The sequence below is a fragment of the Fusarium fujikuroi genome, chromosome FFUJ_chr04 (genome assembly GCF_900079805.1).
Source record: "Fusarium fujikuroi IMI 58289 draft genome, chromosome FFUJ_chr04".
Classification (NCBI taxonomy): domain Eukaryota; kingdom Fungi; phylum Ascomycota; class Sordariomycetes; order Hypocreales; family Nectriaceae; genus Fusarium; species Fusarium fujikuroi.
This window is the reverse complement of record NC_036625.1, coordinates 1,535,106-1,555,746: the sequence shown is the minus strand read 5'-3', so window position 1 is coordinate 1,555,746 and position 20,641 is coordinate 1,535,106. Positions and strand designations below refer to the sequence as shown.

Below are 20,641 nucleotides of genomic sequence, written 5' to 3'. Positions count from 1 at the left end.
CACACTCGTATATTCGCCTCTTAGCAGTGACTTGAGCTTGCAATGCCTTTTGGTATCAAGGGTGGATGAGCATCCGTCCCATCCACATCTGTTTCTTCTACCTAGCCTCAGCTGCCAAATCGTAAGCACGATATCAGGTACTCACCAGAAATAACATTCGATTGAACATTACATTCAATTAAATTCCTTGCATCCTTAAAGCCACTGATAGAGCCCGACTTTACATTTCCCGCCGTCTGCCAGGCATTGCCAGTGACGGCTTCAAGCCCCACTCCATAAATGCACCTCCTATTGTCACACTTGAGCATCAATTGAACAATAGTAATTCTGCCAGAATTTCCTATTGCAGTTGGGACCGTCAATTAGTGAATGGGGACATGCATGGTCTCCTCTACGCTCATGAGGGGGATCATGCCTCTTCTCTTCCCTCTTCCACACTCACCATTAGTTCTCACTCTTCCTCCAACACTAATCTCTCTGCAACAGCGAACTCCATCGCAGGCTTCGTTCCTTTCTGATTATTCTTGAAAGACTCAAGACAAATTGAGTGTTGATTCTCTTTCTGTAAGTAAAGTGCTCTTCTTCTGCTACCTCAAGCTCATTCTCTCAAGGCACACTCACCTCAACCTTTGCTTATACCAAAGCACACAACACTTCTGCTTCATCTTCTGAGCTTCGCTACTTGCTATTCGACAAATCTTCATCATGTTGGGTCCTACTACAGCCCGTACTCCGCTCTCTTTCACTTTTGAGGACGGCGATTCCGAGTTTGATGCTGAGATGACAATGCCTGATTATGAGCCCATGTCTCCTGTTGTCGCGAATCTTGAGAAGATGGTTGCCAATCGCAAGACCGCTCCCAGTGAGAGCGGCACCACGGCTGAGACTATTAGCTCCGTCGGGCGTGGCATCTCCACCAAGCGTAGCATCTCAAGCATGGACAGCACTCCCCCCGAGTCGCCTATTGAGGCTTTCCTCTCCCGGCCCGAGACTCCAAACTACCCTTACAACAACTGGAACTCTACCTCTGCGTTTACCATGCGTAACGGCCAGGTCTATAGCTTTGGTCAGCTCCAGGTGATGTCCCTCCAAGTTGCTGAAGCCAGACGCAATGGAGAATTTCCTCCTACCAACGAGTCTACTCTCGATGCCAATGCTGTTGCTGAAGACTACAATTCGCTCATCTATCTTCGACGCCTTCGTGGTAACCAACTTGCCCCTGCTCCTCAGTCATACATCCACTTCCGCGAACAAGTTGCACTCGGCATCCAGGTCCGTCAGGCATCTCTCAAGCGTGAGACTGACCAAGAAGTCGCTCGTCGAGTTGACCACTACCTCCAAGCTGTGGAAGCTGAGAAGCGATACTACAACGCTAGTAATACCATACTCCAGCGTCGTGAGGTCACCAACCCTACTCAGCAAGACTTCATCGACCCTCACGATGACATGTGCTCTATGGTCGAGCATACTATCGAGCAGGGCATCTCCGATGCCACTGGACCCCTCCGCATGAACGTTTCTAATCTCAAGAAACAAGGCGAGGTCTTCCAAGAGCAGACTGCCCTTCTGCAGCAGCAGAATGACATGTTCCAACGACAGACCGATGGACTTGTCCAGCAGCAAAGCGGCCTCCTTCAACAGCAGAACAACATGTTCCAGCGACAGACCGAGCAACAAAACAGTCTTGTTCAACAGCAGAGCGGTCTCCTGCGACAGCAAACTGATGTCTTCCGGCACCAGACCGATGTCTTTCAGCACCAGACTCAGGAGCAAAACAGACTCTTCCAGTTACATGCAGGTCAGCAGAATGACCTCTTCCTGCAGCAGCACAGCATGTTTCTGAATCACAAGGCTAGCCTTCGGGAACAGAGCCGTTTCTTCAAGAAGCAGGCCGACACTCTAGAGCAGCAAAACAAAGTCATGAATGCTTCTGTCACTCACTTGAGTAACCTTATTGAGCCTCAGATCTATAACAACCAGGCTACCGCCCAGACCCTCGCTTCTGCCAACCAGCTTTTCGTCGACTTGTCGAAGCAACTCCCTGAGACCATCCGATGCGCTGTAGAGGAAGCTTCCCAGAAACAAGCTCGCGAGCTCATTGAGCAAGCTCTTCAAATCCAGCAGATGGCTATCGCCAACCCGCAGCCAGATGCCAAAACCATCAGCGCTCCGGTTGAAGAGGCGCAGGAAAAGAAGGCCGTCGCTGTTGATTCCGCTAGGGCCGAACGAAGTGAGCGATCATCCCTCTACCGTATGGTGCGCAAGTTCAAGCGCCAGCGCATCTCTTCGTGAATGACTGGAGGGACGAGCAACAGAGTAGTGGCAGACCTCACTGTCTTGGGATGGAATACATTTGATCAGTTTGAAGTATGTAGTGACAAGGTCTGATTGACACTTGCTTTGCTCATTGAGTTTGCTGTACTCAAATAGAACTTCGATTGCTTTCGCATTTTGATTAGTCTTAATCAAGACTCGGTTGTCTTATGGAGGTTATATGGTATATCCAATGCGATGATGACTCATGTGACACTTGTCAACATCACGGTTGTTTCTTGACTTCAACTATTCACTGCCCACGTCAGTTTCGATCTCCCCAATCTGAAGGTATTAAGTCGCTGCCCTTGTGGCGTCTTTAGCTTGGGGTTTCTGTCTGGGTTAGTCAATCCGATATTCCTCGCCAAATTGAACGATTGGAAGACATTATAGAGTTAGATGTGACCATGTCGAGTACTACTACTGCTATCTCTGAATGTTGTATTATCTAGTGCCAGTCATCTCATGAGTATAGGGCATCTAATGACACAAATCGTGTAAACACAGTCTCGGCATCTTCACTTGATCTATCCAGCCAGCTTACACCGTTGAGCCCCATGGAAAACGAGCGAACCCCAGATGGGCCATTTGTCATGCAACATCGGGCAGTGGAGTCGTTCACCGTGGAGCAAAAGAGTCTCGGTCTGGAGATCGAAAGCCGCTCGTGATCCGTCAAAAGCCAGTTCTGTATAGCGTCCTCGGCTACGGCGCCGGTAATAGGAGTTCCAGGCCTTCGAATGCCCCATCTTCAGGCCTTCCAGGGCATTTAGCAGCGAGTCTCACAGACGTCGTTGGAAAGGTGTAGAAATCGTTGGCCGGCGGCGCTAGTACGTATCAGGGCTAGCCTCGCAGCTGGGTTTTGCCGAGACCGACACTCCGAGCGACGGGGACGATTCCATTTTTTTGAGAGCTTCTCAGTCGCCATCATATCAACCTTTCGTCTCCCTCACTCTAACCCTCTCCTCCTCTGAATCTGATTCTGAGTCGTCCGTCCTACATCCCCAGGTCGAATTCCTCACGAGCGTTTCTCTTTTTTCTCCTTTGCTTGTAATTCTCCCCATATACCCCTTCCTAATTCCACAATCATGCAGCGCGCATTGAGCACCCGGGCTCGGGCTTCCGTCCTCTCCTCAGCGGCTACCAAGTACCGAGCCGGCAGCCTCAGCCAGCAGGTCCGATTTGCTCACAAGGTATGCTGATACTACGGCGTCACAAGATTCCAATTGTATGCTAATCACTGTATAGGAGCTCAAGTTCGGTGTTGAGGGCCGTGCTGCCCTCCTCGCTGGTGTCGATACCCTCGCTAAGGCGGTTGCTACTACCCTCGGTCCTAAGGGCCGAAACGTCCTCATTGAGTCCAGCTTTGGATCTCCCAAGATCACCAAGGGTTCGTAGGAGCCTCATTGACCATTCCCAGGCTTTCAACTAACTTATTACAGATGGTGTGACCGTTGCCCGCGCTGTCAGCCTCAAGGACAAGTTCGAGAACCTCGGTGCTAAGCTCCTCCAAGATGTTGCTTCCAAGACCAACGAGGTTGCTGGTGACGGTACCACCACCGCTACTGTTCTCGCCCGTGCTATCTTCTCCGAGACCGTCAAGAACGTCGCCGCTGGCTGCAACCCTATGGACCTCCGCCGCGGTATCCAGGCTGCTGTTGAGGCCGTCGTCGAGTTCCTCCAGAAGAACAAGCGTGATATTACCACCAGCGCTGAGATCGCTCAGGTCGCTACCATCTCCGCCAACGGTGATGTCCACATCGGCCAGATGATTGCCAACGCCATGGAGAAGGTCGGCAAGGAGGGTGTCATCACCTGCAAGGAGGGCAAGACCGTTGCCGATGAGCTCGAAGTCACCGAGGGTATGCGATTCGACCGTGGCTTCGTCTCCCCCTACTTTATCACCGATACCAAGTCCCAGAAGGTCGAGTTTGAGAACCCTCTCATTCTTCTCTCTGAGAAGAAGATCTCTGCTGTTCAGGACATCATCCCTGCTCTTGAGGTCTCTACACAGCAGCGACGACCTCTTGTCATCATTGCTGAGGACATTGAGGGTGAGGCTCTCGCTGTTTGCATTCTGAACAAGCTCCGTGGCCAGCTCCAGGTTGCCGCTGTCAAGGCCCCCGGCTTCGGTGACAACCGCAAGTCCATCCTCGGCGATCTTGCTATCCTCACCGACGGTACTGTCTTCACTGATGAGCTTGATATCAAGCTTGACAAGGCCACCCCTGACATGCTCGGCTCTACCGGTTCTATCACTATCACAAAGGAGGACACCATTGTCCTGAACGGCAGCGGCAGCAAGGACGCCATTGCTCAGCGATGCGAGCAGATCCGTGGCGTCATTGCTGACCCTACCACCTCTGAGTATGAGAAGGAGAAGCTCCAGGAGCGTCTTGCTAAGCTCTCTGGTGGTGTTGCCGTCATCAAGGTTGGTGGCTCCTCCGAGGTTGAGGTCGGCGAGAAGAAGGACCGATTCGTCGATGCCCTGAACGCCACCCGTGCCGCCGTTGAGGAGGGTATCCTACCCGGTGGTGGTACTGCTCTTATCAAGGCCTCAGCCCACGCTCTTAACGAGGTTCCTACTGCCAACTTCGACCAGCAGCTCGGAGTCAGCATCGTCAAGAACGCCATTACACGCCCTGCCCGAACCATCATCGAGAACGCCGGTCTTGAGAGCTCCGTCGTTGTCGGTAAGCTCACTGACGAGCACGCTGGTGACTTCAACAAGGGTTTCGATAGCTCCAAGGGCGAGTACGTTGACATGATCAACGCCGGTATCCTTGACCCCTTCAAGGTCGTCCGCACTGGTCTCATCGATGCTAGCGGTGTTGCCTCTCTTCTGGGCACCACTGAGGTTGCCATCGTTGATGCCCCCGAGGAGAAGGGAGCTGGTGGTCCTCCTATGGGCGGCATGGGTGGCATGGGAGGAATGGGCGGTATGGGAGGTATGATGTAAAAGACGGAATGATATGACTTTATGTTGTGCTGTATCACTAAAAAAGCTGGACGGATGAATGGCGCACCATGGTTTGCGTGTTATCTTGGGACGGGTAAAGTGGTCTTGCAAGCTCATCTCCTCTCTATCGGTTGTCGGACCACGACATTTGTCTTCATACCCCTTACGGATTTTCAGGCTAGATTTCGAAAGCCATGTATTATAGCATTGATTGTAGCATTAGCATGAAAAGATATGAGATACTAAAAGTTAAAAAGAGAGGCAAGAATGAAAGACATTGAAACACCTGGTTTCTTATCTTGTATGTGACTTCACATTGGTAGTGCTAGCAAAATGTCAATATGTCTATATTGATGGAGAGAATTGATTGTTTACAATGGGGTCTCTTGTGTAAGGCAAGCTCCGAGTCGCCGAGACAGGGTAGGGGGTTTGTTGCGTGAACAGACAAGAGATGACGAGTTACGACAAGGGTGAGTCTCGCGGTCTCAAGAACAGATGCCAACAATAGACGGTTTCGTAAGTGAGAGATACTGTTACATACCAACCCACACAAGACAAGAGTCTGGTGTAAATACAAACCATGGAATATATCAGTATAAGTCATGTCGTATTCAACTAGATCAGTACCTAATTACTCACCTGCCTGTACCTAGGCGATGTTCTACTGACATACACTCTTGCCCAGTCACGTGAAGCTATCCTTACAGGCAACCCCCCACCAAGACCAAGAGGAGAAGAGTAGGTACCCAAGAGAGGGGAGACTCGACTCAAGTTTCTCCCGCAACGGCCCCGCCTTTCTATGGGACAATACAAGGCAATTCTCTCTTTCTACCGCCTAAACCGAACTAACCCAAGAGATACAACCCACTCACTCTCACGCCCGTTTCCATCGACTTTGTCCTTTTGCTTCGCTTCGCTCTACATCGTGAGACTGTCGATTTTCTCTCCTACACTTCAATCCACTCTGTACGTACGCCGAGAGCCTCTTGCTCTCCTCCACCCTCAACCACAATTTCATCCTCTTACACCCTGTACTTGAGGTCTATAGCTAACTCAGAGCTCCCCGCCAGCCCGTCCACCCCTCATCCTAAACATCCCGTCTCCTGACGTAGACCGCAATCATGGTAAGCTTCCCTATAAAGCCGCCAAAAATACCCTGAATCTAATGATAATCCACAGTCTCAATCCGGGTTCGTCTTGCAGCTCTCTTCTTCAGCTATTTGACCCTCGCGCGCCCATTAAATCCTCACTTCCCCGCGGCTGAGCCTCGCTTGGCTGCTCATCTCCCCTCCCCCTCGACCATGATTATGACGCCTGGCGCGGGGCACAAACACGCAACAGCTACCTAGACAGCATTATTTGAGACAACGGCGCTAACGTTGAGCTTTTCTTTTTCGAAATACAGTGCCACCGTTTCGCAGGACTGCATAACTGCCTTCAACGACCTGAAGCTTAGCAAGAAGTACAAGTACATCGTCTACAAGCTCTCCGACGACTACAAGGAGATCGTTGTCGAGCACGCCTCCGACAACAGTGACTGGGAGGACTTCCGTGAGAAGCTCGTCAACGCTACCTCCAAGAGCCGAACTGTATGCCCGCCAATCCGACAAACGTAGAATGAGGCCGAGTCACCAATTCTAACATCTCTTGTAGGGCGCTGTTGGCAAGGGTCCCCGTTACGCCGTCTACGACTTCGAGTACAGCCTGGCCTCCGGCGATGGTATCCGGTATGCAGTCCTCTCCCGGCCTGCACGTGGCCCAATTCAATACCCCCAAATTGCTGACAATCGGACAGAAACAAGATCACCTTCATCGCCTGGTCTCCCGATGATGCCGGTATCCAGGTACGTCGATAAGCGATATTGCTTGGCAACGCGTCTCCTTCGGGCACCCACTAACACCCAACTGCAGCCCAAGATGATCTACGCTTCCTCCAAGGAGGCTCTTAAGCGATCGCTCACTGGCATTGCCACCGAGCTCCAGGCCAACGACACTGATGACATCGAATACGACTCCATCCTCAAGACCGTCAGCAAGGGTCTTGCTGTTTAAGCGCGCTGTCACCGACTACCCAATCGCCGCCCGCGCTCCCATATAGAAGCGGGTGGACATGGAATTTGAACATACCTATGGCTGTTTCAAGAGTTGAGACACCAAAACAAGCAAATGAGTAGGAGTGCATAGTGAGGGGGTGGAACAAACGCGTGGAGACCATGAGATGTTTCGTTTCCTCCAGGGACGCAAACCAGCGAGTTTGCTTCTGGGGGCGAGACCTGAATTCGCACAATTGCCGACACTGACCATGTATCGTACGTACCTCGGGAAATAAAAGCGCATGCTGGTATGTGGCAACTATTGGCATTTTATCATCTATCTATTCGAGTGTCTCTGTCATGCTCTTATTGCTTCTAAACATCGTCGCCTTCTATGGGTTTGCTTGACTCGACTCCCAACTTGATTTGAAAAGCCCAGAGAGACGTTCGGCCTCAGCTTCGTCCTTTAGTCGTTGCATCAAGAATCCTTTCAAGTCACTCCAGAAGGCCCCCGTCTGTAAGGCTTGGGCGCCTACGGGTTGGGCCTCAGGGGTGGCCTCAGGCTCTTCTGGTGGAATAGCAGCGGCGCCTCCAATAACCATTACCGTAAACTCAATAGACATATCCGTCTCGCCTAGTAGATCCTTAAGAATCTTGCTATCAGGGATAGGCTTCTTGTTGTGCAACAACTTAGTCTTAGCGGCGGGTATCCTTGTCTGCTTCTCGATATTGGCCTTGATGTCCAGGATTGAGGTGTTTAGGGGTTGAGAAGTGAGCTTGATGCTCAGGGGAGGGTTACGAAGCGACTTGAGTGACACAGTGATGCTTCGTTCGGAACCGGGAGCGAGATTGTTGGGTTTACTCATGGCCTTGGGCATGCGGGGGATGATGTACTGGAGCTGGCATTAGCATGTGTTCTGGAGGAAGAGTATGAAGTCCGTACAGGTGGCCGAGCAGGGTAAGTCTTGGGGTCTTCGACATGGTCGGCAGAGAGTCGGATAGGCCGCGACTCTAGCGACGCCAGAAATGTTTGGGCGAAAGCGATTTCAGACATGATGATGGCTTCGTTGTGGTGGACTGTTAACTGGGTCGACGGAGGCGGGGTTGAGCGGCGATAATGAATGGAGGGGAGAGAAAGTTGGAGGATAGTAGAGGGAGTCTTTCGAATGTATAGGGCTCTAGAAGTATAGTGAGGATGCTATGAGTCTCTAACTCGCAATAATGGAAACTGTTCAATACCTAGTTAGTAGGTTCTAGCCAGCTTCATCAACTATCGTCATTGAACACACCCAACAGAGCAAGCTCAAGCTGCCCACCAGCGATTACATAAGGCACGTTTCCCGCGATCCGATACGAAGTTCTGCCGCTTATCGGACCCTGGTAATCGCAGCGCGCGCAGAAAAAAGTTTCGGCGGGGCGCGATCTATTGTAACTTTTCCTAGGCCCAAGAACCAAGACCAGATCTGTTTTGCATTTCGGTCGAACTAATTTCTTGACAACCTTTCAATTGTTGTTCTTTTCACTTCAAAATGGGTGTCGGACGTCGTATGAAGAAGCAGGGTCCTCCTCAACCCCTTTCCGAGGAACACTTTGCAAAACTTAAGCGCAAGGCAGGTCTACCTGCCGATCCCGTCGTCGAGGCGCCCGAGAAGAAGAAGCGAAAGACCAACACAAAGGAGAGGACGGTCATCGAGCCCAAGAGAAATGGCGTCGCCGCTAAGAAGGATGTCAAGAAGACAAAAGTTGCCAAGGCTGCAAAAGCTGCGGCGCCTGCTCCAGAGCCAAAAGCCAATGGCAAGGTGAAGAAGAGCAAGAGGGCGCCGGCGCCGGCGCCGGAGGACGTGTCCGATGAGGAGATAGACGATGAGTTTGACCTTGAAGATCTCGAGGGCGATTCAGATCTCGAGGGCGGCGCCGGACTCGGCGACGATTTCCTCGGCTCAGACGACGATGACTCTGTATTCGACTCTGACGAAGATGCTGGAGGCAAGAACACGAAAGCTATGTTCTCTGAGGACGAGGACGAGTCCGACGCCGAGGAGAAACTCACAGCCGCCAACATCGCGGGTCTTTCGAGGAAACTGGATGCTCAAATGGCAGAGGAAGCTGCCGAAGCTGAGGCTGAGATGGCACAAGAGGCTCTCCAGACCAACATCCACGGAGACAAGCCTCACATTCTGTCCGACGAAGACAGCGACGATGAGCTCTCAAAGAAGACAAACGCCCTCCTAGCCCCTGACCTGCAACTTCTGCGAACAAGAATCACCGAAACCATCCGCGTCCTCGACGACTTCACCAACCTGTCCGAGGAGGGACGTTCAAGAGTCGAGTATACATCACAACTTATCAAGGATATTTGCTCTTACTATGGCTACTCTGAGTATCTCGCTGAGAAGCTCTTCAACCTCTTCACCCCTCGTGAGGCTTTTGCTTTCTTTGAGGCTAACGAGTCAGCCCGTCCTGTCGTCATTCGCACAAACACTCTGCGCACTCATCGTCGTGATCTTGCCCAGGCTCTTATCAACCGTGGCGTTACTCTAGAGCCCGTCGGAAAGTGGTCCAAGGTTGGCCTCCAGGTCTTCGAGAGTAGCGTACCCCTCGGTGCTACTCCTGAGTATCTTGCCGGCCACTACATCCTCCAAGCTGCCTCCTCTTTCTTGCCCTGCATGGCTCTCGACCCCCAGGAGAACGAGCGCGTGCTTGATATGGCCGCTGCTCCCGGTGGAAAGACTACTTACATGGCTGCTATGATGAAGAACACCGGTATCGTCGTGGCCAACGATCCTAATAAGGCTCGTGCTAAGGGTCTTATCGGTAACATTCACCGTCTTGGAACGCGCAACGTCATTGTCTCAAACTATGATGCCCGTGAGTTCCCCAAGCCTATGGGCGGCTTCGACCGTGTTCTTCTCGATGCTCCCTGCTCTGGAACTGGTGTTATTGCAAAGGATCCTAGTGTCAAGACCAACAAGACAGAGCGCGACTTCATGCAACTCCCCCATATTCAAAAGCAGCTTGTTCTCGCCGCCATCGACTCAGTCAACCATAGCTCCAAGACGGGCGGTTACATTGTTTACTCAACCTGTTCCGTCACCGTCGAGGAGAACGAACAAGTCGTTCAATACGCCCTCTCTCGTCGCCCCAATGTTCGCCTCGTCGATGCTGGCCTCGCATTTGGAAAGGAGGGCTTCACCAGCTACATGGGCAAGAAGTTCGATCCCTCTATGCGCCACACCCGCCGATACTACCCTCATACCTACAACGTGGACGGTTTCTTCGTTGCCAAGTTCCATAAGATCGGCCCCACGCCCGCCAACGCGTCCAACGCTCGTGACCGTTCTACTGGCCCCGCTGATGAAGACGAGGTCATCGACAGAACGCCTATCGCCACAGATGATGAGGAGACAGGCAAGACGAAGCCCGACGACGACTTTGGCGGCTGGGACGAGGAAGAGGATAAGGAGTACATGGAGAAGGGACGAAGGAATGCCATGCGCCGAAGGGGTCTGGATCCTAAAAGTAACAGCAAAAAGGCAAAGAAGGAGAGGGAGATGACGAAGCAGAAGTAGATACCAACTGCTCGACCATTCGCGGGAGTTTCTTTTTCTAAAAATGGATATGAGTTTGACGACTATTAGTGTTGTTCTCGTAGAGGGTTTTTTATATTATACGCTAGATAATAAACAAAAGTGTTTGGAGTCCATTCATATCACAACAGTTTCAACTGCAAGGAGCATTCTCGTTCTGTTATAGGCATCTCATTTGATATAAAATCTAACTAGACCACAAAAGAAATGAACAAAAGAATGTTGTGGGTAATAAAGCAGGTCGTAAAGTTCATCTCGTCATTAAATAGCCCAGCTTCCCAGCCGTAAGGGGGTTTGCCGCTGGCCGCCATTTTTTTCTATCATTCCCCAGAACCCAAAGCCAGCCCAACCCTTTTTTGCCATATAGTACATGGTCGTCATCAATATCCCTTTGGCGCTGGCAAGAAAAACAAAACAAAATAGTGCAACAAAAATATCAAAAAACCAGACTGAGTCATGTCGACCCAAACCACCCGGGGTATCCAGCCGTAATCCCTTTCATGACCATCAGTTGTTTGTTCCATAAATCGTGTAGGTGACTGCCATATTGTGTGTATCCACAACTGCTCGGCATGGTGAGTGTGCGTATTACAAGTTGTTGCTTAACAGTGATGCCGAAGAAGGGTAAAGAGCCGCGAGGCTCGAGTTTTCTCACATAGCCAAATCGTCAAACTGTGAGACAAGCTCGCGTATCGTCCAACGCCAAGTTTCGCGATCTCTGGATCCTCGGCCGATCCATTTCTCGCACTTCTTCCTCCACCGATCTTCTTCTTCTCGCTGTCGCCTGATGAATTCAGGCCCAACGTCAAATTCTTCGCCGACGAGCCACTCATCCTTGATATCGCTAACGCGACCCTGGACGCCCTCATCGTCGGCAGTGTTATCTTCCAAGTCAGGGATATCCTTGAAAACGTCTTCGTCGTCCAGCGCGTCGAAGCCATCCATAGTGTCGCTGGTCTCAGAGGTAGTTTTAGCAGGATTATCAAGTTTAAGCCAGCACATGTTCTGTGGATCAAAAACCATGCCACCGACAACTTGAACGCCCTTGGTCGCGCTAATATTGGTAATGAGTGCAGGACGAGGTGTCGACGTTTCCTTCTCGCGGGTGTTGCTTGAGACAACAGCCTGAGTAGGTGTTTGTATAGGGGGTTCAAAAACATTGAGGGCGTTCTCATTGCCTTCCCATCTGTAGGTATCTGCATTGTAGAACATACCATTCACCACTAGTTTTTGTTAGCGATAGTATCAACGCGAGGTCTGGTAAACTGACTCTTCGACTCTTTGCCACTGTTCAAGTTTGAGATTAGGTGTGGCTTGGTCTGTTGTGGTCGCTTGTGCTTTCTCGATCGAATGTTTGACTGAGGGATGGTAGGAGTCAGATTGCCTCGCGATGAGAGGTGAGCGACACGCTGGGAGCTTAGAGGCGTCAACGGGCCACTGCTAGGTACCCGTTGAGCCAGCGCAGTCTCCCGGGCAATTCTACTTGCAGCAGTGTCACGAGCAAAGTGAGGAGTGAAAGATGGTCGAGGGGTAGGAGGGATTGATGGAGACATAGTAGTGTTCCTGTCTGGCAGAACGTTTTGGTACAGCTTGTTACGCAAAGCAACTTTTGGTCCTGAGCTCGTCGGTTGCTTCAGGTACTTCGTCTCAGTTTCTTTAGATGTGGGCAAATCATCAAAGCCGTCCAATTCGTGGCCATCGCCGAAGTTCTTTTTGTTCTTTGGCTTGCTCAGACGCTCCCAAGTATCGGCAGTGGCGCGGTGACGATGGTTCGGACTGGGCGATCGCATTGTCGATCGGGAAAGTGTACGAGAGTTAGGGCGGAGGTCAATAGAACTGATAGAATTGTCTGAATCATGTCGACGGAATCCGCGAGTCTGCTTTGTAGCAACGTGCTGGGACTGTGACTGAGAAGCGCCGGCAGGCAGAAATGGCAGATGAGACTTGCGGACGGTTGCCGGGCTATCTGTCGCTCCATGTCGCTGACGTTCCGTGGGAGTCTTTGGCCTCACAGCAGACGATGGTCGATTGTTCTCCGACCTTGAAGGAGGTCTCTCATGACGGTAGGAAGGCTGCTTGGCCGGTCCACGAATTGCAGGTAGGGAGCGTTTCTGCTTAAGGAGCTGAGCACTAGTGGTTGTCGGCTCAGTTCGAAGTGAATTTGTAGAGGTGCGAAGATTAACCTCCCTCCTGCGTGGAGTGGGCGGCAGTCCATGAGATGGCGAGGTTGTAGTGGGAGTTGGCAGGCTGACGATAGAGGATTGGGATGAGTGACCCAATCTAGAATGAGAGCGACGAGTGCGCTGCGGGATGGGACCGCCACTCTCAGAGACAGGCTCCAGTGATGTTGAGTGTGTTCGCTCATGGTGGTTCAACCGAGGTATCCGAGTTGAACTGAGTGGTTTGTGTGTAAATGTGAGCGACACTGCCGCTTTGGGTCGAGCAGGGCTCGCCGGTCGTGTTTCCTTGACTCTCACGTTCTTGTGTAGAGTGAGCTTGCTCGAATCAAAGACATCTCCTTCGCCGAGGTCAAGACCGTCAAGAAAATCAGGCTTGTCGGCCTCAGCTGCTGGGATCGTCTTTGCGGGTACAATAGGTTCTTCAGAGATGCGGTTGGGCGATCGACTCTTCCGCCTCTGCTGAAGCCTCTCAGTCCAGTTGACAGGCCCTGGGGGAAGGACAAGTCCATCAAAGGTTTCATCCTCACTTTCAGCAGTGATGGAACTTGACACACTTGGGCTAAGCGCAGAAGCCGCCGAGCTTCGGGCAGAGCGAGCGTCTCGCCTGGTCCCACCATATCGAGTGCCCAAGCTTCCTTCTCCCCAGTCCAGATCCTCTGACTGGTTGGAAGGTGTCTTGGGGATCTCCTTTCTGGTGGAAAGTTTAAGTTTTCCGTCTGATGGAAGCTCAAGATCCATCTCGAAATCATCCTCCGGGTTGGAGGTTTTGGCTTCTCTCTGAGGAGTAGGTGGTGTGATAAAAGAAACAGGTTTTGGAAGTTGACGGTTCTTGGAGGCTCTAATAGTATCTCCTCCGTCTCCAAAAAAGTCGTCGTCGTCATCAGCGTCCTTAAATCTATCCAGATTTATGGCGGCAGAAAGACTACTTGTGGCAGACTGAATAGACTGCATGCTTTGTATAGACTGGATTGATTGAGTAGACTCACGTCGGTTGACTTTGTCAAAGGGAGAAGTAGGGGGTGAGTTGCCCCAGCTCATAGGGCTAGTATGTGTAGATCCAAAGCTGACATGTCGCGAGGTCTCGGGAGACTTGGGTGGCTCTGGCTTCTTCATCTTCAAGCCCTGTGAAGAGTCAGGGATCTCTATGTCGTTCTCCCAATCGTCTTGGATGATCTTGCGAATCTTTCGTCCACCGAGACGTTTGATAGTACCTCCCATGAGAGCAGAAGATGGAACATTTGATGGTAATGGGATGCCGGCACTTTGGGCTGCGGCGATGGCATCCAGCGTTGACTTCTCGTCATCTCCCGGGATATGGACATGTTGCTCTTCTTCTCCTTCAAGCTCAGATCTAAATGAAAAGTGGGATGACCCAGAATCGCGTCGTCTTGAAGAAGATGGTCGCGAAGGATTGTTTGTGGCAGTAGATGGGCTGCGGAAGGATAAATCGTCGCCTTCTACCACGAAGTCATCGTCGTCCCAATTTTCTATGTCGGCCTCGATGGGCTGTCTGGGCTTAAGTCGCAAGGGCTCCATGGTAGCGAATGTGCTGCTGTATGTAGTACGCAATCTATATGCTTCGGCCAAAGTTTGGCAAATCGTGTTGGTTGGCCTGGCTGTTGGAGACGCGATGTCAATTGCGTGTAGTCATTATTGTCAATGGCAATTGTTCCCCGCATACAATAGCATATCCTTCAAGCGTGACAATGTGACGTTTGAGGAGAAAGCTGCGTCAAGAAAAGTAGACAAAAAAAAATCGACGAATCGTAGGAAAGGGCTTCGCGAATGGTGCAGATGCGTTTATAGTCGCTTTGTGCGAATCGCTGATCAAGTATTCAAATGTGTGAGAAGAAGCGAAGCGAAATGTGGTGATAATAGTAACAAAGAAAACCGTCGCCAAGTCGCCGTGTATTGCGAGCGGGTGGACAAACAAAAACCAAGATCGACACAGGAAAGGCTCGTTCGAAGAGGGAAACCGAATTTGATATCTGTAGGTGAGGATTTTTTTGATGGTCGAGAGGGTGACGTGCGAGACAGGATGCAAAGGTCAGGAATGCGGTCGGCGGTGGATGAGGTGGATTGGTTTGTTTAGTTTGGGCTCTAGGTTTGGTGGGTGACTGAGGTGCTCTGTGAATCACACTGCACTCCACTCCCGTCCACTCCAGCTTGGTAGAGAAATGGAAGGCTGGGGGGTAACTCTGAGCGTGGCTGGAGGTGGTCCCCGCTAGCTGTGAAGGGACGTATCCACTGTAGCCATCAGTTGCTGGGCACTGTTTTCGCTAGAGGTGGCTCCACACAGGACACCTGGACAAGTGGTCAGCTCTTGGCTGCTGCGCTATTTAAGCACTACGCCCGAATGCTTACAGGCGCTACACCTGAAAAGGACTCCCCTGGACGGACCAGAATGTGACCAGACCTTTGAAGGAAAATCCGGAGGCAGGTTTGGAGTGGTTACACGTGACTGCTGTTGCACAAACCAGTTTATTAGCTGCGAAAGCAATGCAGGTGGGATTCTTGCCTATGGAAGCAGAACCGTTTGAAGCGAGGGGAACCGCCCGATTGGCCAAACCTTCACGCGTCATAGTCGCGACAAGTCGAAGTTTTCTTCTCAGGACGTCACCAGTTTGCGTTTGGTGGCTGGTTGCCTAAGAGCCAGCTCCGTCAGCTTAATTCAGCTTGTTTTCCCAGCTTTTCGCCTCCATATCTTGTGCCTGGCGTGCCTGGACGATCTTGGGTGATCTCACAAAGCTAAAAACCTGAACACACCCCTGGCTATTATGATGATGATAATCTCGTCGTCCCCATGCCACTGTCCCGCATAGATTAACCTCCCTCCAACATGTCTCGTCGATATACCGGCTTCTCACTCCACCAGCCAGTTCTAGGCACGATCTTATGCCTGAGATTTCTGAAGTTGAAGCCCATCGAGGGAAGGCCGCTAGTAAATGTTCCAGCTGTAAGATGCGTCTTGCAAGACACAAATATCCATAGGCTCTTTTACGGGACTGGTACATTCAGACTTGGACTTATGGAATGGGTCACGGTTACGAAGAACGCCAACATTTTTTTTTTTCATACTTCGCAGATATTGAGTTTTACAATGGTATGTATACTGTTGATAGATAGATTGATCTAAAGGATTATCAAAGGGTCAACACTTTGTAAACTAACTAACCAGACAAGGCCAAAATTCTTGGCCCCAGCTTTACACTGGCCGAGGTTGATTCACAGTAGGTACCTCATGTTCCTGAAGCGGATCCATCCATGTGGCTCAGAGGGGCCTAGAGGCTAGAGCTGCCCTGAATAGGCCTCGCCTAAAATGAGTTGCAGCCTGCAGCCAACCGCTTCATTGTACATGAATGCATTCCGCGAATGGCTCCAAGTGGAACGGCTGCCTACACCAAATCAACTTATTAAATAACATGGAGAAACGTAAACTTTAACAACACCAAAGGATTCCTCTTTTTCTCTTATCATTTCCCGCCTCTGGGACGACCTTTTGAGCAGTGCCCAAGCCCCCTTTCTATATACATTTAAGAAAAATAAGCAGAGCTTCACGGATCGCTCAAAGAGAAATAGTCCAAGCACCACCAACAAACAAGCTTACACAACAACAAAGAAGCTGACGGAGCAAACCCGATACCCAGGTTAAGGTTCTCTATATAATACTCTCGTCAATATTATCGCTCTTTTGCCATTCTCAACTCTTCTCTAATCAGACATTCCCTTGACGCTCGAATCTCGCCAAGACCGCATATATAGCTCCAAACGGATACGTGCTTTGATACTTGATTCAAAGCCCCCATTCCTCAAACAAGCCAGCTTTCAAACGCTGATCTCCTCGGCCCGTATACCGTGTCTCACTCGCTTCTTTGACAAGGGAGTTAAAACGCTTCATCAAAGATTCTTCCCGAGGCGCCCCGTCATCTGGCATCATTCCACCGGCCTCAATCTGAACCCCAGGTCTCGACAGCCACACGAGTCTCACTGGACCCTTTCTACCGGGACCTATCTTGTCCAATGGCTTCTCAAGCTCGAGTCCTCAAGTTCCCCCGGAGTGACGACAAGTCTTCCTTTGTCCTTTTACAAGCCACACCCAAGGGTTCAAAGCAACTTGATTTGAAGCTGGTGGGTACTGAAGGAGAGGAACCTTACGTCGCATCCTGTAAGTCATTCCGTCAACCCTCCCTCCAGTATCGCACTCTGGGAGACCCTTGTCTGCAATCTCCAGCACTGGCGCGAACGTGGTCAACTTTTTGATCCCTGAGTCTGACTTTGTTGATAGTGAAACATGATAAGGTCGTGTCTCTCCGTGTGAAGAATTGCCCTGCTTCAGAGAGCGAATGGCAGCAGATTCTCGAAGACTTGTTTCAGCATGTACCCCTTCCAGATATTCAAGCCACAGCCACGGTCCAGAGCGAAAAGTCTATCTCAATCACCATTCGAAAGGACATACAGGGTATCACTGTGAGGCCATGATGCCATTTTAAAACATGGTCTTTTTTACTAACCGTCTTAGCAACGTCTGGGCTCAATCATCCTCGATCATGATCCAGATGAGGCCATTGAGTTATTCGATTGGTGTGGTGCATCGGTCGAGGCCTCTGCCTCAAGTAAACAAACTGCGGCAAACCTGTCGGCAAAATCCTCCGAGTCGGAGGCTGTTGTGGCCCAGCTCCAGTTACAGCTGGAAGAGTTAATCAAAGCGAAGGAAGAGGATGAAACAGCGTTGCTAAGGAAGTTCAGGGATCTCCTCAACGAGAAGAAGCTCAGAATTCGTGAACAGCAGCAAGTATTAAACACATTATCAACAAATCCTAGCATGGCGGGTCAATCTCAGCGTTCCCAGGCTGTCGAAGCCTCTGTTCAGCAACCGAAACCAAAGAAGCCTATTCGTCAAGCTGGCAAGTCAAGGGCGTCGAAAAGGAAGGCTCCCGCGTCAAGAAGACTTGAAGAATCAGACGAGGATGATGCTGTTGACACGATGAGCGTCGACCTTAAGCAGGAGGCCGTGGATACGGATCCCGGAAACACCACAGAAGCGACAGCATCCGGCGATAGTGACGACGAAGATGACGATGGGCTTGACTCAGGACCCCCTCAGCAGAACAAAGCGCCAGATGCTGTTTCACGAGGAAAGACTGCTTCCAGAGAGAGCGAAAGACCGCCGCCACCGCGAGCTCTCCCGTTCGAGACAAAGAAGTCGGCAAAGGCTACACCTGTGCCCGCTCCTGCAGGGAGTGACACTGAATCTGACGATGAGCTGTGAATGATGACTGATGACAGTTCGCTGGTATAGCGTTGTGCATTGTGTTCTCCGAAGTTTATGTATATGTATTTCATTTGTTGGTTGTTGCGCGGCCGGTATCGGCAAGCCACTATTATATACGTATAGTTCACCCTCATACCTTACTAAGGTAGCATACCAAGTTGCAAGACCGGCCACGAACAAATGAGGTCACGCCTTTCGTATGCATTCAGTCGTCATTGATGTAACGAATTGCCGCCGTCTTTTCTGTATTGAGCATACGCAGCATTACAGTGACATAAACTGGCCTAGCGTAACTCAAAAGCAAAACGTAATCCCAAGGTGGGCAGGATAAAGAATACATACCAGCAATGAGTATCTAACAACTTATGAGTGTTTTTAAATTGGAGCATTATTAACAAATAAAATGTGTCTCTCAAGAGCTTTTCAGAACAAAGTTCGAATGCTCTATCATCTACTACCGAGTATGCCCAGCCAAGTCCAGAGCACCCTCTTAGACGTTTGGTCACGATAATGGTGGTTACAATTGCGTAGATTCTACAACCCACTCCATATTAATAATACGGCAATACATACTACTTAGTAACTCACCTCCTCCTTACCCCATCCTCATACATATCGTCATAAATCACGGAATTGTACCGCCGCAAGTCACCATATCAAACCCGAGGGTGGGGGAGGAGATCAAGTATCGGTACAAGGAAGGGGAACCACCTATTTAAACCAACGCGGCAATGTACATGCTCTCCGCGGCAATCACCCTTCTTCATACCAATTTTCTCGCTCTAGACTCTGAGCTTCTGGAGATTTGACTAATTCATACCTGAAACACATTCCTCACTCACTAAAATTGAGAAATACCACCAAGATGGGCAGTGTCGCTACGAAGGATGTCCCCACCTACAAACTCAATGACGGCAATGAGATTCCGGTTGTAAGTTTATCCTCTTTATTTCCGAGAGAACATTGAACAGACCAAATCATCTTCGATACGGAACATCACTCACAATCATTAGCTAGCTTTCGGTCTGGGAACAGCTCAGTATAAGAAAGATCCCCAGAGTGGACTCGACCAGCATGTAGTCGACATCACCACCAAGGCTATCAAGACTGGATATCGCCATCTAGACGGAGCTGAGGGTGAGCAGAACAAAGTATCACGCCGTGGCCACATCTGACAAATCTACAGTATATGGCAACGAAGAGGAGCTTGGGCAAGCCATCAAGGCTGGCGGTGTTCCCCGGGAGCAGCTCTATGTCACCACCAAGATCCCTGCTGAGAAGAAGGGGTCTGCTATTGACTCTTTCAATGTTTCTCTCCAGAAGCTAGGTCTGGAGTATGTGGATCTCTACCTGATTCACGGCCCTTGGTTTGCCGAAACCGATGAGGACCTGCAGCAGCGTTGGGCCGAGTTGGAGCAGATCAAGGAATCTGGCAAGGCAAAGTCTATTGGTGTTTCCAACTTCCTCCAGTCGCACCTTGAGGCTGTTCTCAAGACCGCCAAGATCAAGCCTGCTATCAACCAAATTGAGTACCATCCGTATCTCCAGCACGGCGATCTTGTTGACTTTCACAAGAAGCACAACATTGCCGTTTCTGCTTACGGGCCCCTTACTCCTATTGTTACTGCTAGGGGCGGACCTGTCGACCCTTTCTACACAAAGTTGGCTGAGAAGTACGCCGTGACAGAAAGTGAAGTCGGTCTTCGATGGGTCATTGACCAAGACATCATTGCGCTTACAACAAGCAACAAGGTTGAGCGACTTGAGGGATACTTGGCTAAGCTACCTAAATTCAAGTTGACCCAGGATGAGATTGCTGAGATCTCTCGACTCGGTGCCAAGAAGCATTTCCGTGGGTTCTGGAGGAACAAGTTTGATGAGAATGATAGGTCCTAGGAGAAGGCTTGGTGGTCTGTTTGTCGTTTCGTGTCAGATAGATATAGTCACTTGTTTTAGCTGGGCGAGTTGCAATCAATATAATGATCAAAATCTCTCTTAATAAGCTCCTAGTTTTAGGGCTTAACTTTGATGGAAGGTTCCGATATCTGAAGTACGTCTCGGTTGTTTTAAGTTTTCTGACAGACTATCTATAGAAAAGGAGGACTTGGTCTCTCACATCATCTCCTTCACGCCATTTGAAAAGTTCGATCTGGGGGATTAGGAGTTCGATAGATAGGGCGTTTCTATACGGATGACCCAAACTCCTCAGAGAAGCAGTGTCAATGATGAACCAAGGTCTATTCGCTCATATAATGAAAACCCATAGGGACTGGTTACGAGTGGTAACCACCAACTGAGAC

At 50.4% G+C, this 20,641-nt stretch overlaps 7 protein-coding genes; 5 read left to right on the top strand and 2 right to left on the bottom strand.

Annotated features, from left to right (window-relative positions):
- Positions 1-705: 705 nt before the first annotated feature.
- On the top strand, positions 706-2,292 carry FFUJ_13480 (uncharacterized protein; the record flags this gene model as incomplete). Its single annotated transcript, XM_023576170.1, has 1 exon — positions 706-2,292. One exon carries the CDS (start codon positions 706-708, stop codon positions 2,290-2,292), a length of 1,587 nt encoding a protein of 528 aa, XP_023429361.1.
- Positions 2,293-3,398: 1,106 nt separating this feature from the next.
- FFUJ_13479 (probable heat-shock protein hsp60) lies at positions 3,399-7,321 on the top strand (the record flags this gene model as incomplete). XM_023576169.1 has 7 exons in its annotated part: positions 3,399-3,503; positions 3,559-3,700; positions 3,753-5,265; positions 6,675-6,858; positions 6,923-6,996; positions 7,065-7,113; positions 7,181-7,321. The coding sequence occupies 7 exons, from the start codon at positions 3,399-3,401 to the stop codon at positions 7,319-7,321; spliced, it is 2,208 nt and encodes a 735-aa protein (XP_023429360.1).
- A 373-nt stretch (positions 7,322-7,694) lies between these two features.
- On the bottom strand, positions 7,695-8,356 carry FFUJ_13478 (uncharacterized protein; the record flags this gene model as incomplete). XM_023576168.1 has 2 exons in its annotated part: positions 7,695-8,195; positions 8,246-8,356. The coding sequence occupies 2 exons, from the start codon at positions 8,354-8,356 to the stop codon at positions 7,695-7,697; spliced, it is 612 nt and encodes a 203-aa protein (XP_023429359.1).
- Positions 8,357-8,831: 475 nt separating this feature from the next.
- FFUJ_13477 (probable nucleolar protein) lies at positions 8,832-10,871 on the top strand (the record flags this gene model as incomplete). Its single annotated transcript, XM_023576167.1, has 1 exon — positions 8,832-10,871. One exon carries the CDS (start codon positions 8,832-8,834, stop codon positions 10,869-10,871), a length of 2,040 nt encoding a protein of 679 aa, XP_023429358.1.
- A 669-nt stretch (positions 10,872-11,540) lies between these two features.
- Positions 11,541-14,605, bottom strand: FFUJ_13476 (related to cytokinesis inhibitor byr4; the record flags this gene model as incomplete). XM_023576166.1 has 2 exons in its annotated part: positions 11,541-12,112; positions 12,160-14,605. 2 exons carry the CDS (start codon positions 14,603-14,605, stop codon positions 11,541-11,543), a joined length of 3,018 nt encoding a protein of 1,005 aa, XP_023429357.1.
- A 2,484-nt stretch (positions 14,606-17,089) lies between these two features.
- FFUJ_13475 (related to mitotic apparatus protein p62) lies at positions 17,090-18,338 on the top strand (the record flags this gene model as incomplete). XM_023576165.1 has 3 exons in its annotated part: positions 17,090-17,234; positions 17,355-17,536; positions 17,589-18,338. The coding sequence occupies 3 exons, from the start codon at positions 17,090-17,092 to the stop codon at positions 18,336-18,338; spliced, it is 1,077 nt and encodes a 358-aa protein (XP_023429356.1).
- An 868-nt stretch (positions 18,339-19,206) lies between these two features.
- On the top strand, positions 19,207-20,237 carry FFUJ_13474 (related to aldo-keto reductase YPR1; the record flags this gene model as incomplete). XM_023576164.1 has 3 exons in its annotated part: positions 19,207-19,272; positions 19,355-19,478; positions 19,528-20,237. The coding sequence occupies 3 exons, from the start codon at positions 19,207-19,209 to the stop codon at positions 20,235-20,237; spliced, it is 900 nt and encodes a 299-aa protein (XP_023429355.1).
- Between the last annotated feature and the right edge of the window lie 404 nt (positions 20,238-20,641).